This window comes from Oenanthe melanoleuca, chromosome 10 (assembly GCF_029582105.1).
Source record: "Oenanthe melanoleuca isolate GR-GAL-2019-014 chromosome 10, OMel1.0, whole genome shotgun sequence".
Taxonomy (NCBI): domain Eukaryota; kingdom Metazoa; phylum Chordata; class Aves; order Passeriformes; family Muscicapidae; genus Oenanthe; species Oenanthe melanoleuca.
In genome coordinates this window covers 16,541,877-16,564,437 of record NC_079344.1, presented here as the reverse complement: position 1 = coordinate 16,564,437, position 22,561 = coordinate 16,541,877, and the positions used below count along the sequence as shown (strand labels likewise).

The 22,561-nt window shown below is 49.5% G+C and overlaps 2 protein-coding genes across 9 annotated transcripts in view; one reads left to right on the top strand and one right to left on the bottom strand.

The window, feature by feature from the left end:
- Positions 1-13,685, top strand: part of MYO9A (myosin IXA) — a 164,929-nt gene extending 151,244 nt beyond the window's left edge. For 6 of the 8 annotated variants that reach the window (XM_056499561.1, XM_056499560.1, XM_056499558.1 and 3 more), the window contains 11 exons: positions 193-240; positions 902-1,013; positions 1,487-1,548; positions 4,082-4,274; positions 4,769-4,897; positions 5,775-5,880; positions 6,275-6,406; positions 7,555-7,678; positions 10,443-10,645; positions 10,818-10,960; positions 11,352-13,684. In XM_056499561.1, the coding sequence (XP_056355536.1) occupies positions 193-240; positions 902-1,013; positions 1,487-1,548; positions 4,082-4,274; positions 4,769-4,897; positions 5,775-5,880; positions 6,275-6,406; positions 7,555-7,678; positions 10,443-10,645; positions 10,818-10,960; positions 11,352-11,815 (1,716 nt within the window). In that variant the 3' untranslated portion in view covers positions 11,816-13,684. Of the gene's footprint in view, positions 1-192; positions 241-901; positions 1,014-1,486; positions 1,549-4,081; positions 4,275-4,768; positions 4,898-5,774; positions 5,881-6,274; positions 6,407-7,554; positions 7,679-10,442; positions 10,646-10,817; positions 10,961-11,351 lie in introns of all 8 variants that reach the window. The other 2 variants (XM_056499559.1, XM_056499556.1) reach the window with 1 other exon arrangement.
- A 2,739-nt stretch (positions 13,686-16,424) lies between these two features.
- NR2E3 (nuclear receptor subfamily 2 group E member 3) lies at positions 16,425-19,862 on the bottom strand. The gene is made up of 8 exons (XM_056499402.1): positions 19,805-19,862; positions 18,616-18,766; positions 17,841-17,944; positions 17,510-17,758; positions 17,248-17,429; positions 16,813-17,044; positions 16,632-16,737; positions 16,425-16,557 (listed from the first exon to the last, which is right to left on the bottom strand). The coding sequence occupies exons 1-8, from the start codon at positions 19,860-19,862 to the stop codon at positions 16,425-16,427; spliced, it is 1,215 nt and encodes a 404-aa protein (XP_056355377.1).
- Positions 19,863-22,561: the final 2,699 nt, after the last annotated feature.

The window sequence follows — 22,561 nt, the reverse complement described above, 5'->3', positions numbered from 1 at the left end:
TGTCCAGGGAAATTGCAAAACTGGAGTGATCCATAGGAGAGTTTTCTAGAGTGACTTTTCTGGGGCTGTGACTCTCCAGGTGCACTGGAGGATGGGGCTGGAAGGCACTGGACAACGTTAGATATGAGCCCTCTGTACACTTTACCTGGCAAAATTGCCCAAAAATTGAGTTAAATCTCTTTCCCTCATCAGGTGCCAAAAATGGAACGAAAAAAGAGAAGGAAAAAGGAAGTAGATGTGGTGAGTTAAGCCTGCACATTAAAAAATCAATGTCCCTGGGGCCAGAATGTCAAGAGACTAGCTTGTGACACTTCCTGGTCTGAGATCTGAACATCAGCCCTGAAAGGACACATTAGAAAGACTTTTGAGGTGGATTTGCTTTGCTTGATCAAGGATCACTTGGGCTGGCTCTGAAAACACGTCCCTCATCAGCCAAGACGTACATGTAGTGTTGAAGGTTGTTAGAAAAGAGCTGAGAGCAAAATAGTCTCACTCCAGCTTTCTGCATAAGTTCATAGTATGTGTTTTACATCCCCAGGATCAGACAGGAGGACATTACATCTCCTATTTCTAATTAATATGGTCATACTAGGAATGGTGCAGGTGGAGAGCCAAAAAAAGAGCCAAAACAAATGCACAGAAAACTTTCTTAACATTAAGAAGTTGACCTGCCAAGCTCAGTCAAAGAGTTTCTAACCTGCTTCCATGATGGTTCACTTCCCCTAAAAGATGGATGTTGGTTTGGGTTGTCTGTGGGGTTGCTGGGCTGAAAAGGAAGTAAAACTATCAGATAAAAGCAAGAGCTTTTTAAAAATTGAATAGCTATCTGTGTTCATCTCTCCACTTTGCAGCAGGCTGAGCACTAGCTCCCTTTTCTCACCACCCAACCTTTATCCTCCAGGTGGAAGAGCACAATGGTCACATTTTCAAGGCTACCCAATACAGCATCCCGACATACTGTGAATATTGTTCCTCCTTGATCTGGATCATGGACAGGGCTTCTGTTTGTAAATGTAAGCATCCTTTCTTTGATCCTTTTCTTGTGCTTCTATCACAGTGATGAGCTGGGAATTTTGAAATGTGTTTACTGTTGTTTCTTCCAACTCCATGCTCAAATAATTTTGATTTTTTTAACACCTGAAGAGCTTTGGGGACAGTTCTTAAGGTTTTTGAAGTCAACTAGTAAGTCCATCACAGCAGTCCTTCCTGGCACAGTTAATGAACTTTGTGTTAGTCTGAGTTGATCTGTTTTGGGAGGGGAGGGTTTAATGTTTCACAGGTGTAAATATGGCACCTTTAATTTTAAAGGCTTTGGTTTTTTGGGTTTTTTTGAGTGGATCTAATACAGACTTGGCCCCTGGAAACTGCAAATCCAGCATTCTTTTGACTTGATAGTTCTGGGAAGTGCTACTCAATTCACATGAATTCCTGTTTCTCCAGCAATATGACTTTTGGGATAATTAAACACTCCTTTTCTCCATTGCAGTATGTAAATATGCTTGTCACAAGAAATGCTGTCTTAAAACCACGACCAAGTGCTCCAAAAAGGTAAATGTCTCTCATTGCTTTGCTTTCATTAAATACCTTGAGACAATGATCCCAAGTTGTTATAAAAATTATTGGAGATGCAAAGCTTGGTAGAATGCTGGAAATAACCCTCCTTTCAGCAAAAGTTTAGACAGAGATCCCCAAGGTCTCTTCAACCAGAGTTCTGTAGATATTTTGGGAACTACACAGTGATGAGTCACTGTAGATCTGCCCAGTCATGCAGCAGATGTTGCAGAGTCATTCCCTGCCTTGTAACCACACAGAATAATAGGAATTTCCCTAGATTTGTAGCTTTTAATGGTTTGAAAATGTGGGGTTATTCTTGGAAATACAGGCTTTTTCTCACACTGATGGTCCTTGCTTGCCATGGCTGAGTGAGGAAGGGCAGGTGGAGGATATTCACTGCCCTCTTTAGAGGGGAATTAAATATTGTTTACTGGATTTAAGGGTATGGGGAACAGGGAATGAGTGCAGCAGGTCATCCCAGCAAACAATGAATCATCAAGATTTGGTGGGGGTTTTTTAAATAGCTTATTTTGTGCCCAAAAGAAGGAAATAGATAAGAATGAATGGAAAATTTTATCAGCTCCCTGGGAAGCTTCTCAGGGGAGAATAACCTGCATAATACACAGCCCCCAGAAAGCTGCATGAGTCCATTTTCCCCAAGGAATAATCTGACTGTATAAATTGAAGGTGTGTGTCTGTGTGTGTCTGTGTGTGAATGTATTTGGAGTGCATATAGAACTTATTCTGCACTCCTTCCCTTTCTGACACTATTTCTACAAGAGCTGGGAATGCCTCATAAGAGTTTGTACTCTGAAGTCTGTGAAGTTCATTGAGATGTCTGATTAATTTTTTCAGACATTCTTGGAGCCACCTTTTTGTTGTGATTTCTTTACACAAGGAAGTTTTTGTGCTGCACACAAGGAAGTGAGTTCACTGTGTCTTCATGGATAGCTTTGCACTGGGCAGTTACAAGTTCTCTAGGAAGGCTCCAGTTTCTCTGTGATTGGTGAATTTGTGTTTTTAGGGTTGTTCTCAGTGACAGGGAGCTTCAAACCATCAGAAATGGCATGGAGACCTTCTAAACATCTGCTCTCAAGGTTTGCAGGATCTATGAAAGGATGACATTGAGAGGGAAAAAGAAAAAAGCAGTGGTTGTAAGGGGAGCCACTGTCTTGCTGAAGGTGGAGTTGCATCTCACCTTTCTTTGGCTAGGGCTTAGAATTTGTGTCAATATTTTATTGGATCTTTGGACTTTTCACATCCAGAATCTCCAGAGCAAGAGGACTTTCTTCACATTTAAATTTGCCAGATACCAACTCTGCAGTGAGTTTTTGCAGCTGGCATCCTGACAGGTGTAGAGGTGTCTTATCAAGTTGGTTTTTTTTTTTACATCTTGTTTGTTCACTGATATTTTGTTACTGTCAATGCTTCAAGTTGATCTAAATACACAAGATTCAGATTTGCCTTTTTTGCTTCGTGCATCTTTGGGAGGTGAAATCATCCCTGCAGATGGTGCCAGAGGGACAGGAGATGGGAGAGGACCATGCCCAACTGCACTGACTCTGCCAGGCTGGGAATATAACTACACTGGGGTGGTTAAAGAAAGAAAATCCAAACTTGCCTTCAGGTGCATGTCCAGAGACCAGGTGTCCTGGTTTGAAGGACAAGTGTCTGCCAAAAAAGGCAGAAGCTTCTCTTTGAAATGGAGAATGTAAACCCCCCTCCCTCCAAATTATTATTATAATTTTGAAATTAAGGGGCTCTCAGACAAAGATATGGGAATTAGGAATAACAGTTCTTTACTAGAAACATTAAAATAGAAATGCAGCATTACACAGAACAATCCCAAACCCTGCCAGAGTCAGAATCCAAGCTGACACCCGTCAGTCAGTCAGGGTGTTGGCACAGTCCCATTCAATGGTGGCTGCATCCTCCTGCAGAGGCAGATGTGGTTCAGCTGGAGCAGTGCTCCTGGAGAAGGTGCAGTTTCCTCTGAAGCTCCAGGGATGATGTGGAAAGGTCTGGCTTTCCTCTGGAATCCAGTGCAAAGAAGGTCCCTTGGTGTCCAAAATCTCAGTTTTTCTCTGGGTAGGAAAGGCTTGGCTGCTGCCCTGGCTGGAGCATCTCCCAGTGGGATGATGGAATTTTATCAGTCACACAGTGGGACTGAATGGGCCAGCAGCAGATGAGATCTTCCTGGAGGGTGGATGGGCTGTGGGAAAGATAAAGATGATTGCCCAGCTGGTTTAAAGATGGCCCATGAGCAGATAATGTGTGCCAGGAGATCAGGGTCACTGCCCCACCCGGCTGCAGCAGATGGGGACAGAATTCACATTTCTGGCCACATCCTGTATTGCAGCCCAAGACACCAGGCTAGCATTGCAAGACCTGTGTGCTGTCCTGTCCTCCTTCATTAGACTCACACCTCTCGTGGATCTGCCAAAGGGCTCTGAACAATCGGACCCAAAGCTGCAGCAGCACTGCAGGGCAGAAGGATTCCAATGCCTTGTTCCCTTTTCCTGTGCAGCACGACCCCGAGCTGTCCCCGCGGCAGTTCGGCGTGGAGCTGTCCCGGCTCACCAGCGAGGAGCGCGCGGTGCCGCTGCTGGTGGAGAAACTCATCAACTACATCGAAATGCACGGGCTCTACACAGAGGGCATCTACAGGAAATCGGGATCCACCAACAAGATCAAGGAGCTGCGGCAAGGCCTCGATACAGGTAAGAGGAGGGGGAAAAGATCCGACATGGGGAGGAACATCTCTGCAGCAGCAAAGTTGGATGGGGGAAGGTGGAATGCTTCAGCATTGCTGGCTCTGGGCTGTGCAAGGAATGATTTCACACTAGCAGCCATAACTCAGGTCACCAACTCATGAGGTTTTTGGGAGCAATCCACAAAAAAGAGTCATTCTAATTGAGGGAAAGTGCTGCCTTTGCTACACCCTAGCAATCAGTAAAAAAAGAAATCCTGGTCCCACCTGAAGTTATTTGCCCTGGAAAATGTATTTCTATCTAGTTTTACCATGTGGAGCTGAAATCAGGTGCTGGATTTTTTGCCATTAAAGGCACGTAAACATTTTTTATTTTAGAATACTTTATGACTGAACAGGTTGTGTTGGAAGGGATCTTTAAAGGTCACCTTGTCTACCTTGGGCTTTATATTGATTATTGTCTCTTGTTCTTTCCCTTTTTGTTTCGTGTGGTGCCAAACCCAGACATCGATAACGTGAATTTGGACGACTATAACATCCACGTCATTGCCAGCGTGTTCAAGCAGTGGCTCCGAGACCTGCCCAACCCCCTCATGACCTTTGAGCTCTACGAGGAGTTCCTGCGTGTGATGGGTGAGGAGCTTCCCTCACTGTCCCATTCCCTGCTGTCCTGGTTTGAGGGACAGGTGTCTGCCAATGCAGGCAGAAGCTTCTCTTTGAAATGGAGAATGTAAACCCCCTCCCTCCAAATTATTATCATAATTTTGAAATTAGGTAAGCTCTCAGGCAAAAATATGGGAATTAAGAACAACAGTTCCTTACTAGGAAAATTAAAATAGAAATACAGTATTACAAAGAACAATCCCAAAGTTCCATCTTTTTAGGCAGTAAATTTAAGTGTTAAGAATGTAGTAATACTAAACAAGTCTAGGCCACAGTGACATGCCTAAACAAGTTTAGACCATGGTCTGTTTCATATGCACCAATCAAACTATATTTAACTGTTTTTCTCCATATTTTGCTGCCTACATGTGTTTCAGCATATTTTGCTGTTTCTTCACATAGTTAACTGTTTTTCTGTACATTTCTTAGTTTAAACCAATGTTTATAACAAGTGCACAAAATGTGTTTTGAGTGTTTTTCTGCAACTTGTTAAAACCCTTCAAAGCCACTAAAACATAAATTGTGCTAAATTGAGAGAGAAGGAGCTAAAAAAACAAAATACCAGAATTAAAAGACCCAAAATAATGGTAGGTGGCAAAGTTCTAAGCAGTGACCAATCATTGTACCTGAAAAGCACAGCATAAAAGCACCAATCAACAAATGCATAATCATGTGAACAGCAGTCTTAAAATGTATAATTAAAACTAAAAAATAAACAGTAAATCAGCTTCTGCAGAATCATATTAATTTACTGTCCAAAAGTCCTGTTTCTCCCACATAAGAAGGACCATTTTAAACAAGAGGTGGGAGTAGGAGGTGCCCCTAAACACTGGTGGTTTCTCCACAGGGCTCCAGGAGAGGAAGGAGACGGTGCGTGGGGTGTACTCCGTGATTGACCAGCTCTCCCGCACCCACCTCAGCACCCTGGAGCGCCTCATCTTCCACCTGGTCAGGTATGGGGGCCTGGGCAGCTTTGGGCAAAGGCAGGATGGCCAGGCATCCTTCCCCAGAATGGCTGAGACTTGTGCATCCACCGTGTGTCCCAGGAGGTGGCCATGGAGCTGTTCCTCCAAGGGATGTGTTGATGAGTGACCTCTGCTGTGCTCTGGTCACTTGTAGTTCCTACAGCTCTGTGGTGCCTCTCACCACTGCAGGGACACGTTTTTGGGTGGGAAGGGCTGATTGTTGCCTTGGGAATATCTGAGATATCTTGAGGTTTTGTCTTCCTCCCTCAAAGCAACATTTCACCATAGAAATATCATCCCTTCTCTTCATCCATGACTGTGTGCAGGAGGTGCAGTGGGGTGCCTCCACCTCTGACTTCTCTCTTAATCCCTGTTTTTCCAGGATTGCCCTCCAAGAGGAGACCAACCGCATGTCAGCCAACGCCTTGGCCATTGTGTTTGCTCCCTGCATCCTCCGCTGCCCCGACACAACAGACCCACTGCAGAGTGTTCAGGACATCAGCAAAACCACCACGTAAGGGCCTGGGGCTGGCTGAGCCAGCTCCACCTCTGCAGCACTACAGTCACCTCTAGGATGGTGTAATGGATAAAAAATTGAGAGCTTTGGCATGAAGGGATAAACACATAGTAATAAGTGCATCTGCATGAAGATATTTCAAATCTTCTAAATCCCCAAAATTAGGATTTTTGAGTGATGGAGGATCCCCAAGAGTGGATAAGCTTCTGTTCCTGCCTGGCAGAAAAGGTGGAGCTTGTGCTGACATGGTTTTATAGTTAATGTAGTTAATGTTTGGCAAGCAGATCTTGATGCTTACTTGATTTTGGCTTTTTCAGTGGAGGAGGTGAGTTGTTTGGTCTGCAGCAATAGTAATATTAATATACTTAGATTTATTTATGGTGTTTGCCATAACTGAAAAGGTGTTACAGAGAAAAAAGTGAAGCACTTGCTCAGATTCAGTTTGGCTCACACTAAATAGGTTTTAAAATAGAGACTGGAGTCAATTACAATAATGAAAACCCTCCAGTGAAGGGCTGGGCTGCTGAAAGAGGTGTTTTTACCTCCAGGATGTATTAAAATTGTAGAAGACCAGAACATGTTTAGAGATCCAGCTGGCAGGAACACCTGTCCTTTAACAGGATTTCATTGTAGCTTCTGCCTCACACTTCAATTCCAGCACCTCTCATTTTATTACAAGGAAAGACTATTTTTTCCCCAAACACCCTTCTGACAACATTAAACAGTCGGCTCAGTTACACAGGTTACTGCAGAGTCACTGTGTGATAATGAGTTGGAATCAGCCTGCCTTCTCCAGGTTTGTATTCCACTACTCTGTCTTCCAAGGGGGGTAAGTTTCTCTGGTGGATCCTTGGCAATCTTTAATATCTCTAGGCTGTTCCTCAATCCATCCCTAGTAATCACTCTTTTTAGGAGAATTCTCACCACCCTCCGACTTGCAGCTGGAGCTTTCACCTCCATGCTCTTCCATCAGGGCAGATCTTCAAAGCAATTCTTTCCTTGTAATGAAATGAGAGGATGTGCTGGAACTAAGGGAGAAGCTTAGGAAATCCTGGTGAAGGGCAAGCCAATACAAGACCAGAGCAGCTCAGATGAAGTGGCTTCCTCTTCCCATTTTGTCTTCTTTTGGTTTTTTTCTCCCTTAGTTGCGTGGAATTAATTGTCATTGAGCAGATGAACAAGTACAAGGCTCGTCTCAAAGACATCAACAGCCTGGAGTTCGCAGAGAACAAAGCCAAGAGCCGCCTGTCCTTGATCCGCAGATCTATGGTGAGATGCCAACGCCCTCTCTGCCCTCTCCTGTCCTCTCCTTGCCCCTGAAGCCACCCTACCTTATCTTCTCCTGCTTATCCCAGCCTCCCAAACCTCTTGCAAACTCCTACACCATCTCCACCAGGACAGGGACCCTCAGCCCCGTGGTGGCTCCTCACCTTTGCAGGGAGTCATAGCAGAGCACGAGGAGGTGGGAACAGTCCATGGAAACGTTGTCTCTCCTGCTCAGATGTTCAGCATTTCCACCTTCATTTGAGCTTGTTTGGTCCTGAGTTGAGTCAAACATTTCAGTGACCAGCTCAACATCACCCCATGGGTGACCTGGATCATTGTTTTTTGTGCTCAGTGCTCCATTATCTGGACCCTAAATGAATTCCCCAAGGGGTCTCCCTGCTCCTGCACTGCCTGTTTGGGAGCCTCAAACCCATCTCATTGAGCTTCCACGCTTGAGCCTGCAGGCTGCAGATGCACCTGTCCTTGGCTTGTTGTGCTGGAGAGGGACAGACCTGGCACAGCACCGTCAGCACAGGCTTGGGCTGAGGAGCTTAGACCTGTCCCCTGTGATCCTCAGGGACACACTGCTTCTGCTTTTTGGGGATGAAATCCAAGATTGTGGAGCTGGTGCTGCAAAGCTACACCCACTCATCTCAGCTAACTGAAAAAACCTCAAAGTGAGCAAGGCGGGTTTTGGAGGGGCAGCGGCATGCGCACTCTAACCTTCTGCTTTCCTTTTCATCTCCTCTCTAATCCAGAAGCCCGTACTAATTGCAGTTAGATTTATGAGCATAACCCGCAGCTCAATCCCGGTATGTATGCGCGGCACTGCCGCTCCCGTTGTGTGTCCCCGCCGCTCATTCCAGCTCTGTCCCACCGGCCATTGTCCCGCCCCGTCGCTCCTCAGAGCCGCCGTTCCCTCCGCAGGGCGCAGCAGGCTGGGGCTGCCACTCGGCCATCCCTGCACGCAGCTCCTCAGAAACATGCTGCCCACCCCTTTTCCCCTCCCACTTACTTTCATTTTCTATTTTATTTTCTTTTTCCATCCTGTGCTTCCCTCTTTTTTACTTTGCTTGACTCATGCCTTCCCTTCCCACCTCAATTTCTCCACGCTCAGGATGCCTTTCAGCATCAAGTTGCTTTCACAGCACTGCTGTTTCTGAATATGGTGAATACAACTCTCAGCTTGGATGCCTTGGAGAGCTTGAGGCATCCAAAGGTCTCCTCCACCTTCTTGGAGGAGGAGCACCACCACCCTGAACACAAGGTCAGGACACCCAGGTTTGAATGAAGAGGAGTCTAGAAAGTCCTGTATTGCCCAACTCCATCTCAGCTTGAGTTTGAGTTCTGTGAGATTGTGACAGGCAAGAAAAGTACCTGCAGGATTTTGGGAATGCTCATAGCCCATGAGGAAAATTCGCTCAAGCTCCCCCCATTCTTCTAGGTGGAGAAGAGCAAAATTTGAGCTCTGCTCCCCTTAGTACAGCATTTCTCAGGTGCTTAAGTCCACAAGCCAGTGGGATCTTTGAGATCTTGGGGCTTTTGGCTAATAGGATTCAGGGAGCTGTGCTTCAGCTCAGGAGCCCACGTGAAAAGTGTCATCAGAAGAACACCAGGGCACAGGAGAGGCTTTGCTGACAAAGAGAGATCTCTGAGATGTGGCTTTAAAAGATGAAAGGGCTAAAATGGAGGAAATCTGACTTTTAAAGGGAAAAGGGGAGGATCCTTTATCCTGAAAATCTGCCCTGGGTGCCTGGGTTGTCAGGGATACTACAGTTGCAGGGTTTAAGTAGGGGAAGCAAAACTGAGCTGCAGCAAGCTCTTCAACTCCAAGGAGATGCCAGTTCTTCCTCCTGGGTAATGGTTGTCAGGGGAGGGCAGCAAGGGATGGACATCTCAGTGCTGGTCATGTCAGGATCTGGAATGGAGAAGATGAGATGTCTGGTCATGATAATGGTTTTAAATAAAAGCTGTTTAATCTTTTCCATGTCCCTCATCCCCAAGAATCCTTCTTTTTCTTCTACTCTGTGGAGCAGATCTGTAGAGCTGGCCCTCAGAAGATTAGAACAGTTCCATATATATCTCTCCACCTGTACCACTACCATGCATCCTTTCTTGTTTTCAGTTTAAAAAATGAGATAGTTCTTCAGAGCTGCATTAAATCAGAGCAAGTTCAACTGTGGGCACAGAGATCCACATTGGTTGTCTTACAATGGACCACTGGAAGTGGTCCTGGTTTCTGGATCTCCTGTACATGAGACATGGCAGGGCGTGGACAACATAATGAGGTGGGAGTTCTTGATTGCTGAAGGGGTCAGTGAGACCCTTGTAATGCTCAGGAAATACCAAGAGTGGATGGGGGAAGGATGTGAGGCTTTTCCAAGGATAAAACAGGAGTCAGGTGCCCTGAAATCAAAGCTTTGGTGATGCTGCCACCCAAAGCCACCACACTATGGGCTTTGTGGGAACCCAGCCTGCTGCCAGCTGGCCTTGCTTGGACCTGGACCAAGTTACACTTGGTCCATCAGCATCATCCTCATCACTGTGTTCCTCACCACCTCCATCCCCAGCCCCTCCAATGTGTTGAGTCCTTCTATAACTTCTCCCAGCCTGAGATTTTGGAGGGTCCAGGGTGCATCCAGCGGCAGCACACTGCGGACCGATGTCTGGGGCCTCCTTCTTCACTCCTTGGGAGAGCAGTGTGGCTGGCACCTGAGTGTCTGGCCCTTCAGCTCAGCTGGCATTGGTGACACCTGTCTCTCTTCAGGGCAAAGGACGCGTGCGGCGCGGCGCCTTCCCCAGCCCCGCCTCCCCTGTCCCCGGGCGCCTGCCCTCGGTGACAGACATCCCTGAGGAGACCATGAGCAGCGAGGAGGCCATGGAGATGGAAGTGACAGAGCAGCAGCAGGTGGCCATGCAGCAGGAGGAGAAGGTGCTGACCGAGCAGATTGAGAGCCTGCAGAAGGAAAAGTGAGTGGCCCAGGGTTCAAGGCACATCCCCAACCTCTGGATATTGCTTGGTACCATGTGGTTGGTAACTGGAGGGCTGCACCCCTCCATGATCTCTAGATGTGTGTGCATCCCTTTCTCCTCTCCACCTTTTTGGTCCCGTTGGGTCAATGGGGCTGGCTTGGCTTTGCAGGGAGGAGCTAACATTTGAGATGCTGACACTGGAGCCCCGTGCCTCCGACGACGAAACCCTCGAGTCTGAAGCCTCCATTGGCACAGCCGACAGCTCTGAAAATTTGAACTTCGACTCCGAAGGAGCCATCTCTGATCGCTCAGGTAAATCCAGTTGTTCTTGGGTTTATGATGGATGGGTTGGAAGGGGCCTTCAAAGGTCAAGGGCAGGGACACCTTCCACCATGTTTTTCTGTCGCTTTTGCAAGGGTTATTTGAGATTTTCAAGTTTATTTAAAGTCAGCAGTTCAAATGTATGCAGAGAGGGGGGTTAAGGGTTCGAGCACTTGGCCCTGGGGGAATAGGTGGGAGCAGGCAGGGTTGGTGAGGTGGGGAGGTGAACATTCCTTCAGCCACATCATCTGGGGTGATGCTGCCCCCACCGAGATGCTGGAAACTTTCCCTGGCTTCAATTGCATGAGTCCCCAGGGAGAGAGGGGTGTTTGGATACTGGGAGGTGTCTGGGTTGACCATCCACGGTCCTTCTGCCCTGCAGAGAGAAGTGTAGCACTTACGTCCCTGCGCCCCGCCAAGGCCGAGGGGCCGAGCCGGCTGCGGCGGCACCCCAGGATGCGGCTGGACCCGGAGCCCGCTGACACCCCCATCTCCTGCTCCTCCTCCTCCTCCCAATCATCCACCTCCTGTTTGCCCCACCTGCCCCGGAAGCGCTTCCAGATGTACTCCAAATCGCCTTTCTACCGAGCAGGGGGGCACGGCGAGGCCCCCGAGGGCCCGGAGCGGCCTCTCCATCACCCCGAGGACCGGCCGCAGTTCACCACGCGCGGCACCTTCAACCCCGAGAAGGGCAAACAGAAACTGAAGAGTGTGAAATCTTCCCCCCCAAAAACCAAAGAGCCCCCAGATGGGGGGCCTGGAGGGGGACACAAGAGGAACCCCGAGGCCGATTGTGCCGCCGCCCAACCCCTTGTCCTGCTGGGGAGCAACGAGTTCATGGTCTGAGATGCTCCACCCTGGAGCTGCATCCGTGCCAGGGCATCCTCCCCATTGGCAATGCTCTGATGGCTTCCTTGTTAACACCAGGAGATGAATTCCTAATTAAAAAGGCCAGGAGGGGACGGTTTTAATGGTGGCCTTAATGATTTGGGGGGGTTGAGACCTTCTGGTGGCAGGGGATGGGAGGCACTGACCGGCTCCTGGCCCTTCCCCTCGGAGCATCCCACATCTCGGAGCATCCGCCCCCAGATCCTTGTGCTGAATTGCCATTGCCTGTTGGTAGGAGCAAAGCAAGCCTCAAAACCCCACGGGAGCATCCCGAGCCGGCTCCACTGCAGCCAAGCCCTCCGTGCTTTAACCACCTCATCCACACCAACGCCGAGTGCATGGAAAAGTCTTCAAACCTGCCAAAAATCACCTTTGCCCTTTGGTTTTTTACTTTTTAATGAGACCTAACCATTTTTCCTCTCTTTTTTTTTTTTTTTCGAGGTCATCAGTATTAAAGAATAATAATGATTAATAATAATCGAGGACTACTTGAAGCGATATTTGTTTATATGCTGGCTCTTGGAGTTTTGTGTAAATATATATTTTTATTTTTTTTTATATTTTTCCCCAGACAGAACTTCTTTTTCATTACTTTTTTTCTTTTTTTTTCTTTTATTGTTATAATTATTATTATTATAATTATTATTATAATTATTATTATTATTATTATTGGGCTGGAGATGAGGGGAGCAATTGGCTGAGCCATCCTTGGTGTCACTGGCCTTCACTCAATAAAACATGGAGTTTTATTTTCACCAAGAAATCCCTAGAGGTATAATTAGACCATCAAAAGCCATCACAGGATTAAATAATGATGCTAGTTAATGACTCAGCTTGTAATCCCTCCCCTATTGTCTCATCATCATCCTCAGTGGCACCTGCAGAGGCTCTGGGTACCAGAAAACCTCTGGAAAAGCAAAATTAGGAGCCCCGTGGTGCTAATTAGATTTATGAAGGCTAGATCTGTCCTCATAGGTGGGCTGGAGCTCACTCTTTCCCAAAATGCCATCAAAATTGGGAAAACAGCAAAAAAATGGAGTTTTCCTGAGTATTATCTTTTCCCAGCATGTCTGTGTTTGGCTGAGCTGCTCATTGGTCCCCTCTCCCCCTGCCCATTCCAGGGATGGTTTATTTATTGGGGTTGTTTTTTTATTTTATATTTGAAATTTGACCTTTTTTTTTCATGTTATCTTTAATTTTTTTCCAACGAGGGAAGTGACAGATGCCACAGGGAGAGTGGGAACAGCATCGGCCTTGGCGCTGCATCCTGGGACTGGAGCAAGACCAAGCCAATCACCCCCCATGGGGGAAAATGGGATTTTCCCAGCCCCAGAGGGGAAAACAGGGCTTTGGGGACCAACCTGGATGCACTGGGAAGGTGGAAACTGCTGGGGAGCCACCCCAAATTCTCTGGGAGCTGAGATTGCTGGGAGCATCCGAGTGCTTGGTGCCAAACCAGCCTTTTGAGCCTCTTGAACTAAAAAACCCAGAACTGCCCTTAAAATGGCCCCAGGGGAGGAGATCCTGGGCAGGAGGGGAGAGTCCAGCCTCATCCTCAGGTTTCTGTGGGATGAGAGCAGGGATGTCAGATCTGGCTCAGACAAACATATATATACATATATATGTATGTACATATATATACACACACACACATATATATATACATATATGTATGTGTATATGTATATGTCTATATGTATCTAATTTCTTTTGGAATATATTTGTTTTCCTTATATATATATTTAATCTCTATATAAGGAAAATATATGTCAGTGATATTTATATATATAAAGAACATATGTCATAATATGTATATTCTATATATATAAAGAAAACATGCACACAAAGGAATAAATATTGTCTGTGTAATTAAAAAATACATAAGATAATAAGACTAAATACATCTATGTATTTTCCATTTCTTATATATAGTATGTGTTTATATATAAATATATAAGATATTCTATATATAAAGAATACATATTTCTTTATGTATATATGCTTATATATTTATACATAAATATGATTATAAAGGAAATTAATTATATATTTCCTTATGTATATATTTTACATATTTCTATATGTAAGGAAGTATATAAAATATATATATACTATATATAAAGAATATTTATTACTTTATATATATTTTAATGTTTTTCTTCTCTATGTAGAAACATATTTAATGTTATATAATTTAAACATATATTTAATGTATGTTTAATATGTATGTTTATATATGTTTCTTCACATACATTTATATATTTCTTTATATAAAGAGTGTATTTCTCTGTAAAGAAATATATAAAGGAAATATATAGTATATATAAAGAAATATATTTTCTCTCCATTTCTTCATATATATATAAATGTATAGGATGTAGGGAAAATATACAAAGAAAACAGACTTCTTGACATAGATAAATGTCTGGAACATATATAGAATATATAGAAAATATGTTTCTTTATATATATATGTAATATAATTGTGGTTATATGTATAAAGAAAAACACATGTAAAAGAAATATATACATATATATATATATATATATAAAATCCAGCTGTGGCTGGAGCTGAGCAGGACTGGAGTGTTCCAGGGTCCCCTTCCCCCAGCATCTCCCCCACTCCTTCCCAGCCCTTTCCTGGCAGGATTTGGGGTCCCAGAGGGTTTTCCAGAGGGCTGAATGTACTGACTACTGGAGGGCTGCGAGGGGAATGATTGTTATTTTTCAGGAGAAGTTTTCTAAGTAATTTATAAAGTCGCTGCTTGTACACTAAACAGAGTCTGTATGGAAGAGGATTTATTATCCCGCGTCGCCGCGCTCCGAGCCTTGTACAAACTGACAAATAAAATGTCATTCTGCAAAGGCCAAGCATTCCCAGTGGGACACTGCTCCTGCCCGTGTCCCAGCAGTCTGGGGCTTATTCTGTTTTTTCCACGGGGTTGTGAAGTTGTGGGTTTTTCTGATTCCCGTGTGGATGGAGCAAGTGGGATGGGGAGCCAGGGCTCCAGATCACTTTCCTTCGGGTTGTTTAATGCTGGTTATTCATATTCTCATTATTTATGTTCAGAGAATTTCTCTCTCGCTTACCTGTTATTCACATTATTTTTATTTATGTATATACAGATTATTTATATACAAATTATTTTAATCAGATAATTTATATTTCATTTATATTTATATAATTTATTTTCAATTTTTCTGTGTTCGGATTATTTCAGATTACTTCTATTCAGATTAGTTTTAGATAGACTGTTTATATTCTGACAATTTATTTTCAATTTATTTCTATTCAGATTATTTCATTTCTGTCCACATCATTTAATTCAGATGATTTCCAGTGAGATTAATTATGTTTCTCTTATTTATATGCAGTTTGTTTATTCCTCAATTTATTTCTATTTATATTATTTCAGATTATTTTGTTTTATTTTCTTTCTGTTCAGATTATTTAATTAAGGAGATTTCAAAGCAGATATTTATATTCAAATAATTTACATGCATTTTATTTCCATTAAGATTAGTTCATTTCATTTCATTTGTATTTGTACTATTTAATTCCCATTTTATCCAGTCAGAGTATTCATATTCATGTACTTATATTAAGATAGCTTATTTTCAGCTAATTTCTATTCAGAGTATTTCAGTTTATTCAGTTTCATTATATTTCTATTCAAATTATTTCATTCAGATTCTTTCAAATGGAATATTTCCAAACAGATTATTTATATTTATCTATCTTTTCGATATCAGGTAATTTCAGGTTATTTATTTTCATTTTATTTTTATTCCTATTCTTCTATTTATCTTATACTGATTATTTAATTCACATTATTTATACTCATTTTACTTATATTTAGTTGGTTTCCATTCAAATAATTTATTTTCAAGGTAATTATATTCAGATTATTGATTTTTATTTATTCCTACTCAGGTTATTCACATTCAGCTGGTCCTCCCCAGTCCCCCATCCAAGGGAACCCGAGTCACTGGCACAGGGACTCTGGCTGCAAAACTCTCTTTATTCCGAGTATAAAATGGGGACACAAGTGGGAGCACAGGGACAAGGGTCTGTCACCCAGTGTCACCCCGGGCTGGGATGACCCCGTCCAGTGCCAGCCCTGGTTGGGATCAACCTGAGGGTGTCCCAGCCTGGTGTCCCCTCCAGGTGGCACCACCTCCAGCGAGTGTCACCCCCGGGCTGGTGACTCCCAGGCTGGCACCGCCCTTGGCCCTTGTCATCCCTGGCTGATGTCACACCCAGGTTGGCATCCCTGGGTAAGTGTCCCCCAGGCTGGTGACCCCTGGGTGCCAGCAGGTCCCCATGGTGCCAAGGTGCCTTTGCCTGGGCTCCTCCAGCAGCGACAGACCCCAGTGCTCTGTGCACTGACTTGGGGACATCCCTTTCCACCCCCAGGGAAGCTGGTGCCACCCCCCAGCTGCCAGCAGCATTCCACAGTCCTGGACACTGCCCCAGAGATGGGACCGTGGGCACTTCACACCCCAGGGTGAGGGGACCCAGGGTGGCAGCGCAGGGTGACAAACACGCCAGGTGACAGCGGGGAACTCAGTTCTTGAACATGTCACACAGCAGCTTCTCCATGGGGGTGTTGCCAATGGTGCGGCGGAAGAAGAGCAGCTCCACGCGCTCCGAGGAGATGAAGCGCAGCGCTGGCAGGAGCAGCAGCAGCTTCCCAAACCTGGGGGAGGAGCGGTGGCCATGGGTGGCTGTCCCACCCCGGTGTCACCCGTGAAGACGTGGGGACAGCAGTACCTGACGGGTTGCCCAGGGTAGTGGGAGCGGTTGTGCTGGCCCAGCATCACCTGTGACTGGTCCTGCAGGTTCTCCACCTGCTCAGGGTCCTTCAGGCCACGGGTCTCTGCAGGGACAAGGGGGTGACAGGCTGGGGAGGGGCACAGGGAGGGCCAGTGGCGGGTGCTGGGGAGGGGCTCACCTGGTTTGAAGAGCACCACGGCCTTCATGCAGGCAAATTCCGTGGGGTCGACGGCCAAAGCCTTGAAGCGGCCGAGGGTCTCCTGCAGCGCCCGCATGTCCAGGGTGGCCGGCAGCAGCTTCCCAGGGGCTGGCTCAGAGACAGCCAAGAGCGGGCAGCTCTCCAGGGGCATGGACCACTGGATGGCACAGAGCAGGAACAGCTCACTCCATGCTTCCTCCAGCAGAATCACCTAGGGAGAGGGGGGCAAACCCCAAAACCCCTGTCACCCCCGAAGTCTCCAGACCACAGCTGTCTGGGCTGATAAGCAACTGCAGGGAAACCCTAAGAATGTTGTGGAGATGCTCCAGCTACCTCAATTGGCTGATACTTTTTTGGGGTTCGTGTTGCCCCCTAGGCAGATCCCCAGTTCCTCATGGAGATTGCCAACCCCACCTGGTCGCGGAAGGGCAGGTTGGAGAAGACAGGCAGGTTCTTGGCCCATTTCACAGCCATGAAGAGGAGACGTGCTGAGGTCTCGTAGATGTTTTCAGGGCTGGCTGCCGGGTACGGCGCCACCTGGTACTCGCCAGCTGCGCGCTCCGGCTCACTGCCCGTCACATCCACCGTCTCATCGGCTGCAGCAGTGGGAGAGGACACTGGCTGTCACCACACCGTGGGGACATCTGCCACCCCCCCTCCACTGCCAGCCACCCACCGTCCTCAGGCTCCAGCTTGGCGCAGGTCTCGGCTGTCATCAGGCTGGCCATGAAGCGATGGTTGGTGGGTGGAGTGGGCGCTCGGGGGCCCAGGGTGACAGCGGCACCGGGACCACGAGGAGCCGGACAGGGTGACGGGGGGACCTCACATGTGGTGGCCACGTGCTCAGGGGGCAGCTCAGCATCCAGCTGGATGCTGTCCAGCTGGACCTGGGCTGTGCTGCGGGGCTGGCGCTCGTTCTGCACAGCTGTGCAGACAAGGTGACATCAGCACCGGCCGCCGCGCTGTCACCCCCTGCTGTTCGTCACTGCGTGTCCCCCCCACCTTACCGTCCTTGTTCATGCCAGCCTGCAGGCACTTCTTGAGCCGGCAGGCCTGGCACTGGTTGCGGTGAGCCTTGTCCACTGGGCACAGTCCTGTCCCCGCCTGGCACCTATGGGGACAGGTAGCACCTGGCTGCAGCCCCTGAGGTGGCCCCTGTCCCCAAGGAAGGTCCTCCCCCATAGGTACCCTCCACCCAACAAGTGGCCCATCACTGTCCTGTCCCCAGTGAGTGCTCTGCCTCAATGGGTGTTTTGGCCCCATCAGGGGGCTCTGGACACCCTCTCCACAGGTGCCTCTCCCCCTGCATGCCTGTCACCTGCGTGGTTTTAAGTCCCCATGGGTCTCTGCCCCCCCATTGCCCATGCCCTGGGGTCCCTGGCCTGCTGAGTGTCCATCTCGGGGTACCCTACCCCACTGGTGCCTACCCCCAAGCTCCCTGCCCTGCTGCATATCCATGTGCAAGGTCCCTGTCCCACAGGGTGTCCATCCCTTCCCTGCTGGGTGCCCCATCCCATGGGGTCCCTGCTCTGCTGGTTGTCCCTTTCCTGCTAGGTGCCTGTTCCCCCCACTCCTGCCCCACTGTGTCCATCCTCTGGATCCCTGACTCCCTGGGTGGCAATTCCTGGAGTCCCTGCCCTGCGGGGTGTCCTTTCCTCCGTGGTGTCAGTCCATGGGACCGTGGTTCCTGCCTCCCTGGCTGCCCATCTGCAGCGTCCCCGCCCCTCTGGCTGCCCGCCCCCCCATTCCCTGCCCCACGGGCACTCCCACGTCTGTCCCCACCTGTAGATGAGCTTCCTGCGGACGCTGCGCTTGAAGAAGCCACTGCACCCGTTGCAGGCGTAGATGCCGTAGTGCTTCCCGCTGCTGGTGTCCCCGCACACCTTGCACAGCAGCACCGGGCTCAGCTCTTTCCCGGGGGCTGGGCTCAGCCCTGTGGAAGTGGAACCATCATATCTGGGTTGACTCTGGGCATCCTAATGTCCCTCATCCCGCCCACCAGTCCCTGCTGCCTCCCAGCATCCTGGAGATGGGCCGGCTCCTCTCTCTGCTGGTTCAGCCCAGGGACAGGAATGGTGACACCTCAGGGACTCCACACGGGGTTCACCATCTTCCCACACCCCAGCACACAGTGATGCAGGATGAGCTCTCACAGGAATTGTGAAAAATAAAAAAGGGATGAAATGGTGTTCTTAGGGATGGGGACACCAGGGGCCCCAGGAAGGGGACTGATCATCCCAGAGAAGGGCTGCAGTCAGGTCTGGGAGGTGTCCTGGAGAACGGACAGCTCTGGGGACATGAGGCACCCTAGACAAGAGTCACAGCAGGAAACTGTGGAGATCCTGGTGAAGGGCTGGGGACCAAGGATATCCAGGAGAGGGAGGGACCCTAGGAATCCAGGAGAAGGGGCATAGCTGGGGACCTCAGGGATCCTGGAGAAGGAGCACAAAGGAGAAGGACCATGGATACCACGGAGAGGGCTGGGCACTGCAGGCATCCTGGCCTAGGGAAGGACCATGATGGGGACTCAGGATGACAGCTGAAGACCCCAGGCATCCTAGAGGACTATGATGGGGACCGTAGGCACCCAGGATAAGAAATATGGAGAGAAGCCCAGCCATTCCGGAGAAGATTGGCAGTGGAGAACCCAAACATCCCAAAAAACTATGATGGGGACACTGGGTGTTCTTGGAGATGAACAATAATAGGGACCCCCAGATATCTCAGCGAAGGACCACGATGGAGACTAAAGGCATTCAGAAAAAGGCCATGATGATCAAAGGCATCTCAGAGAAAAACTGCAGTTGAGGACCCCAAATATCTCATTATGGGGATTCCAAGTATCCCAGAGGAGAACCATGAGGAGGATCCCCAGGCATCTTGGGGAATGACCACAGAGGGGGCCCGGCCCTCCCAGAGAAAAACCCACATCCCTCCGTGTCGCACCCGGTCCCGCGGAACCAGCTCTTACCCGTGGGGCTTTCATCCAGCCCGGCGCTCACCACCGACCCCGCCGGGGACGCAGCCATCCCGCAGCGGCGTTCTGTCCTGTCCTGTCCCTGTCCTGTCCCGGATCCAGGCGCTGGGCGCTCGGGCAGCTCTGCGGCCAGCGGGGCTCTTGCCTTGCTCTCTTCAAGGCGGCTTAGCGGCGGGCGCTGTGTAAGCAGCCGCCTCTTTGTCACCCTCTTAATCTTTAGTGTCTGCGTGGGGCGGGGGGGATCAATCAGCCACGCGATGAAGAATTAAAAAGGTGCTGAGCCCCAGCCCTGTAACCCTAAACCCCGCGACACCCAAGCCACCCCCCCGCTCGCCGCCCTGGAGGTGTCACCCTGCCCGTCCCCCCGAGCACTGCGGGGCCGAGATTGCGGGGAGGTGGGAGATGGGGCTGGAGACCCCCCATATGTATCTCCTACCCTCGGGACCCACCGGCTCCTGTAAGCGCATAAGCCCTTCACTAAGGCGGTTAGAGGGGAATAACGAAAAGTGGTAATTAAGGGGGGTAATTTCCCTCTCCCCAAGTAATTAATTACCGGCCCTGATGGCGAGGGGAGGGGGGATGCTCGGTGGGGGCCCCGTTGTGCCTCCGCACGCCCGCCCGGGGACGGGGCCCCCACGGATGTTGGGGCTGCTGACACGGCACAGGGTGGGGGCCAAGTGGCCCCGGGGTTACGCAACCACCGCTAAACCCTCGAGATGACAGGGCAGCACAATTTGGGATTTGTGGGCTTTAGCCGCTAAACCACCCCCTCTCCCCGCCCCGCTCAGGGGGGTGGCGAGTGGCCACCGTCACAGGCCCGGCTTGTCCCCAGCCATGGGCCAGGCTGAGGACAGCGGTTCCCGGCCGGCTGTGCCCCTTCCAGAGGGGCTCAGGGGTGTTGATGTTCGGAAGGTTCCCAGGGGACACGCACTGGCAGCAGGTCCCTGCTAAGGGCTGGCAGCAGTGACTCCAGTGGATCCAGGCGCTGGGGATCACCCCTCCGGCATCCCTGAGTGATGTGCGGCTCCATCTCCGCTGCCTGCAGCATTCCTGCATCCCTCTGCCTGTGGCACGGCTCCATCTCCGCTGCCTGCAGCATTCCTGTCCCTCTGCCTGTGGCACGGCTCCATCTCTGCTGCCTGCAGCATTCCTGTCCCTCTGCCTGTGGCACGGCTCCATCTCCGCTGCCTGCAGCATTCCTGTCCCTCTGCCTGTGGCACGGCTCCATCCTCCTGCCTACAGCCTACTTCCATCCCTTTTGCTTGAAGCATTTCCCCATCTTAACTGTCTGCACTGACTCACTCTATCAGCCTTGCCTGCACCATGGCTCCATGTTCCCATGTGCAGCAACATCTCCTCACCCTTCCTGACTCTGCATTGCTCCACCATCCTTCCTGTCCTTCACCATGGCCCCATTCCTGCCTTCACCATGGCCCCATTCCTGCCTTCACCATGACCCTATCCCTGCCTTCACCATGGCCCTATCCCTGCCTTCCCCACGGCTCCATGCCCCCTGCCTCCAGCCCCCTCCCACCCTGGGATCCCACATTTCCCCAGGGTCCCTGTCCCACCCTCAGCCCCCTGTCCTGACCCAGATCTCTGACCGCCGCCATCTGCAGCAGTGGCCGCCTCCTCCCGCGGCAGAATTATGACGCTGGGCTAATGCGGAGGGAGCAAGCTGTCACCTCCCTGCCCAGCCCTTGGGTGCCTCCACACCCCACACCATGGGTGAAACACCCCCCAGTGCCAGACCCGGGGGTGCCAGGTGCATCCCAGCGTGCCAGCCCACCATGGGGACACAGGTGGCCAGTGCAGGGACAGTGGGGAGAAGGCAGCATGGCGATACAGCTGAGTCGGCTAATTTGCCCGTCCCCTCCTTGCCGTTTGGTAAAAGCCAGCTCTGGAGCAGGGATTTGGGAGGGGGATTAGCTGGGCCAACCATCTGCTGCCAGCCAATCATCAGCACCCCCAGGAAAGCCAATAATTGCAAAAATATGGTTTCCCACCCCGTTTCTCCATTGCACCCAGCTGGGTGCTGGTCCTTTGGGGGGTCCCCATGAAGCAGCACCCTGTCCTTTCCCAGGGATGAGGGCTCCATGAGCACCCAACTGGGCACTCATGGGAGAGCACCCAGCCTGTTTTGGGTGCGGCATGAGCAGGCCTGACGCCACGGCCGAGGGGCTGGGGGTGTTGGGTGGGGGTGAAGGAGCAAACGTTAAAGCCCGAGCAGGGTCGTGACTCGGCTCGGTGACAGATGCTGGGGCAGATGCCATGGGATTACCCAGCCTAAAACCTTGGGATCTGCCCCCCTTCCCCCCAGCAGGCAGAGAGTGTTTAATTAGTAATTTACTAATTACCCAAAGATGCTGTGATGCTCCTGCGGTCAGGAGCAGCCCCAGGGCTCCAGCCACCCTAATCCCACTGGCTGTGGGGAGCTGGTGGATGCACCCTGGCCAGGGACAGCTTGGCTGGGGACATTGAGTGACCCAGGGAAGCAATGCTGTCCTGGCAGTCCCACTCCTGTTGGTGATGCCATGGAGTGGTGAGGAATGGGACAGGACAGGGAGGACAAGGAGTAGACAATGGGGACAAAGAGAACATGATGGGAATCAAGAGGGATATTGGGGACCAAGGGGAGACAGTGGAGACCAGGAGGGGATGATGAAGACCAAGAAGAGCTGAACGGTGAGGGAGGGGAGATGATGGGGACCAAGAGGTGACCACAAGGATCAAGAGGGGGTGATGGGAACA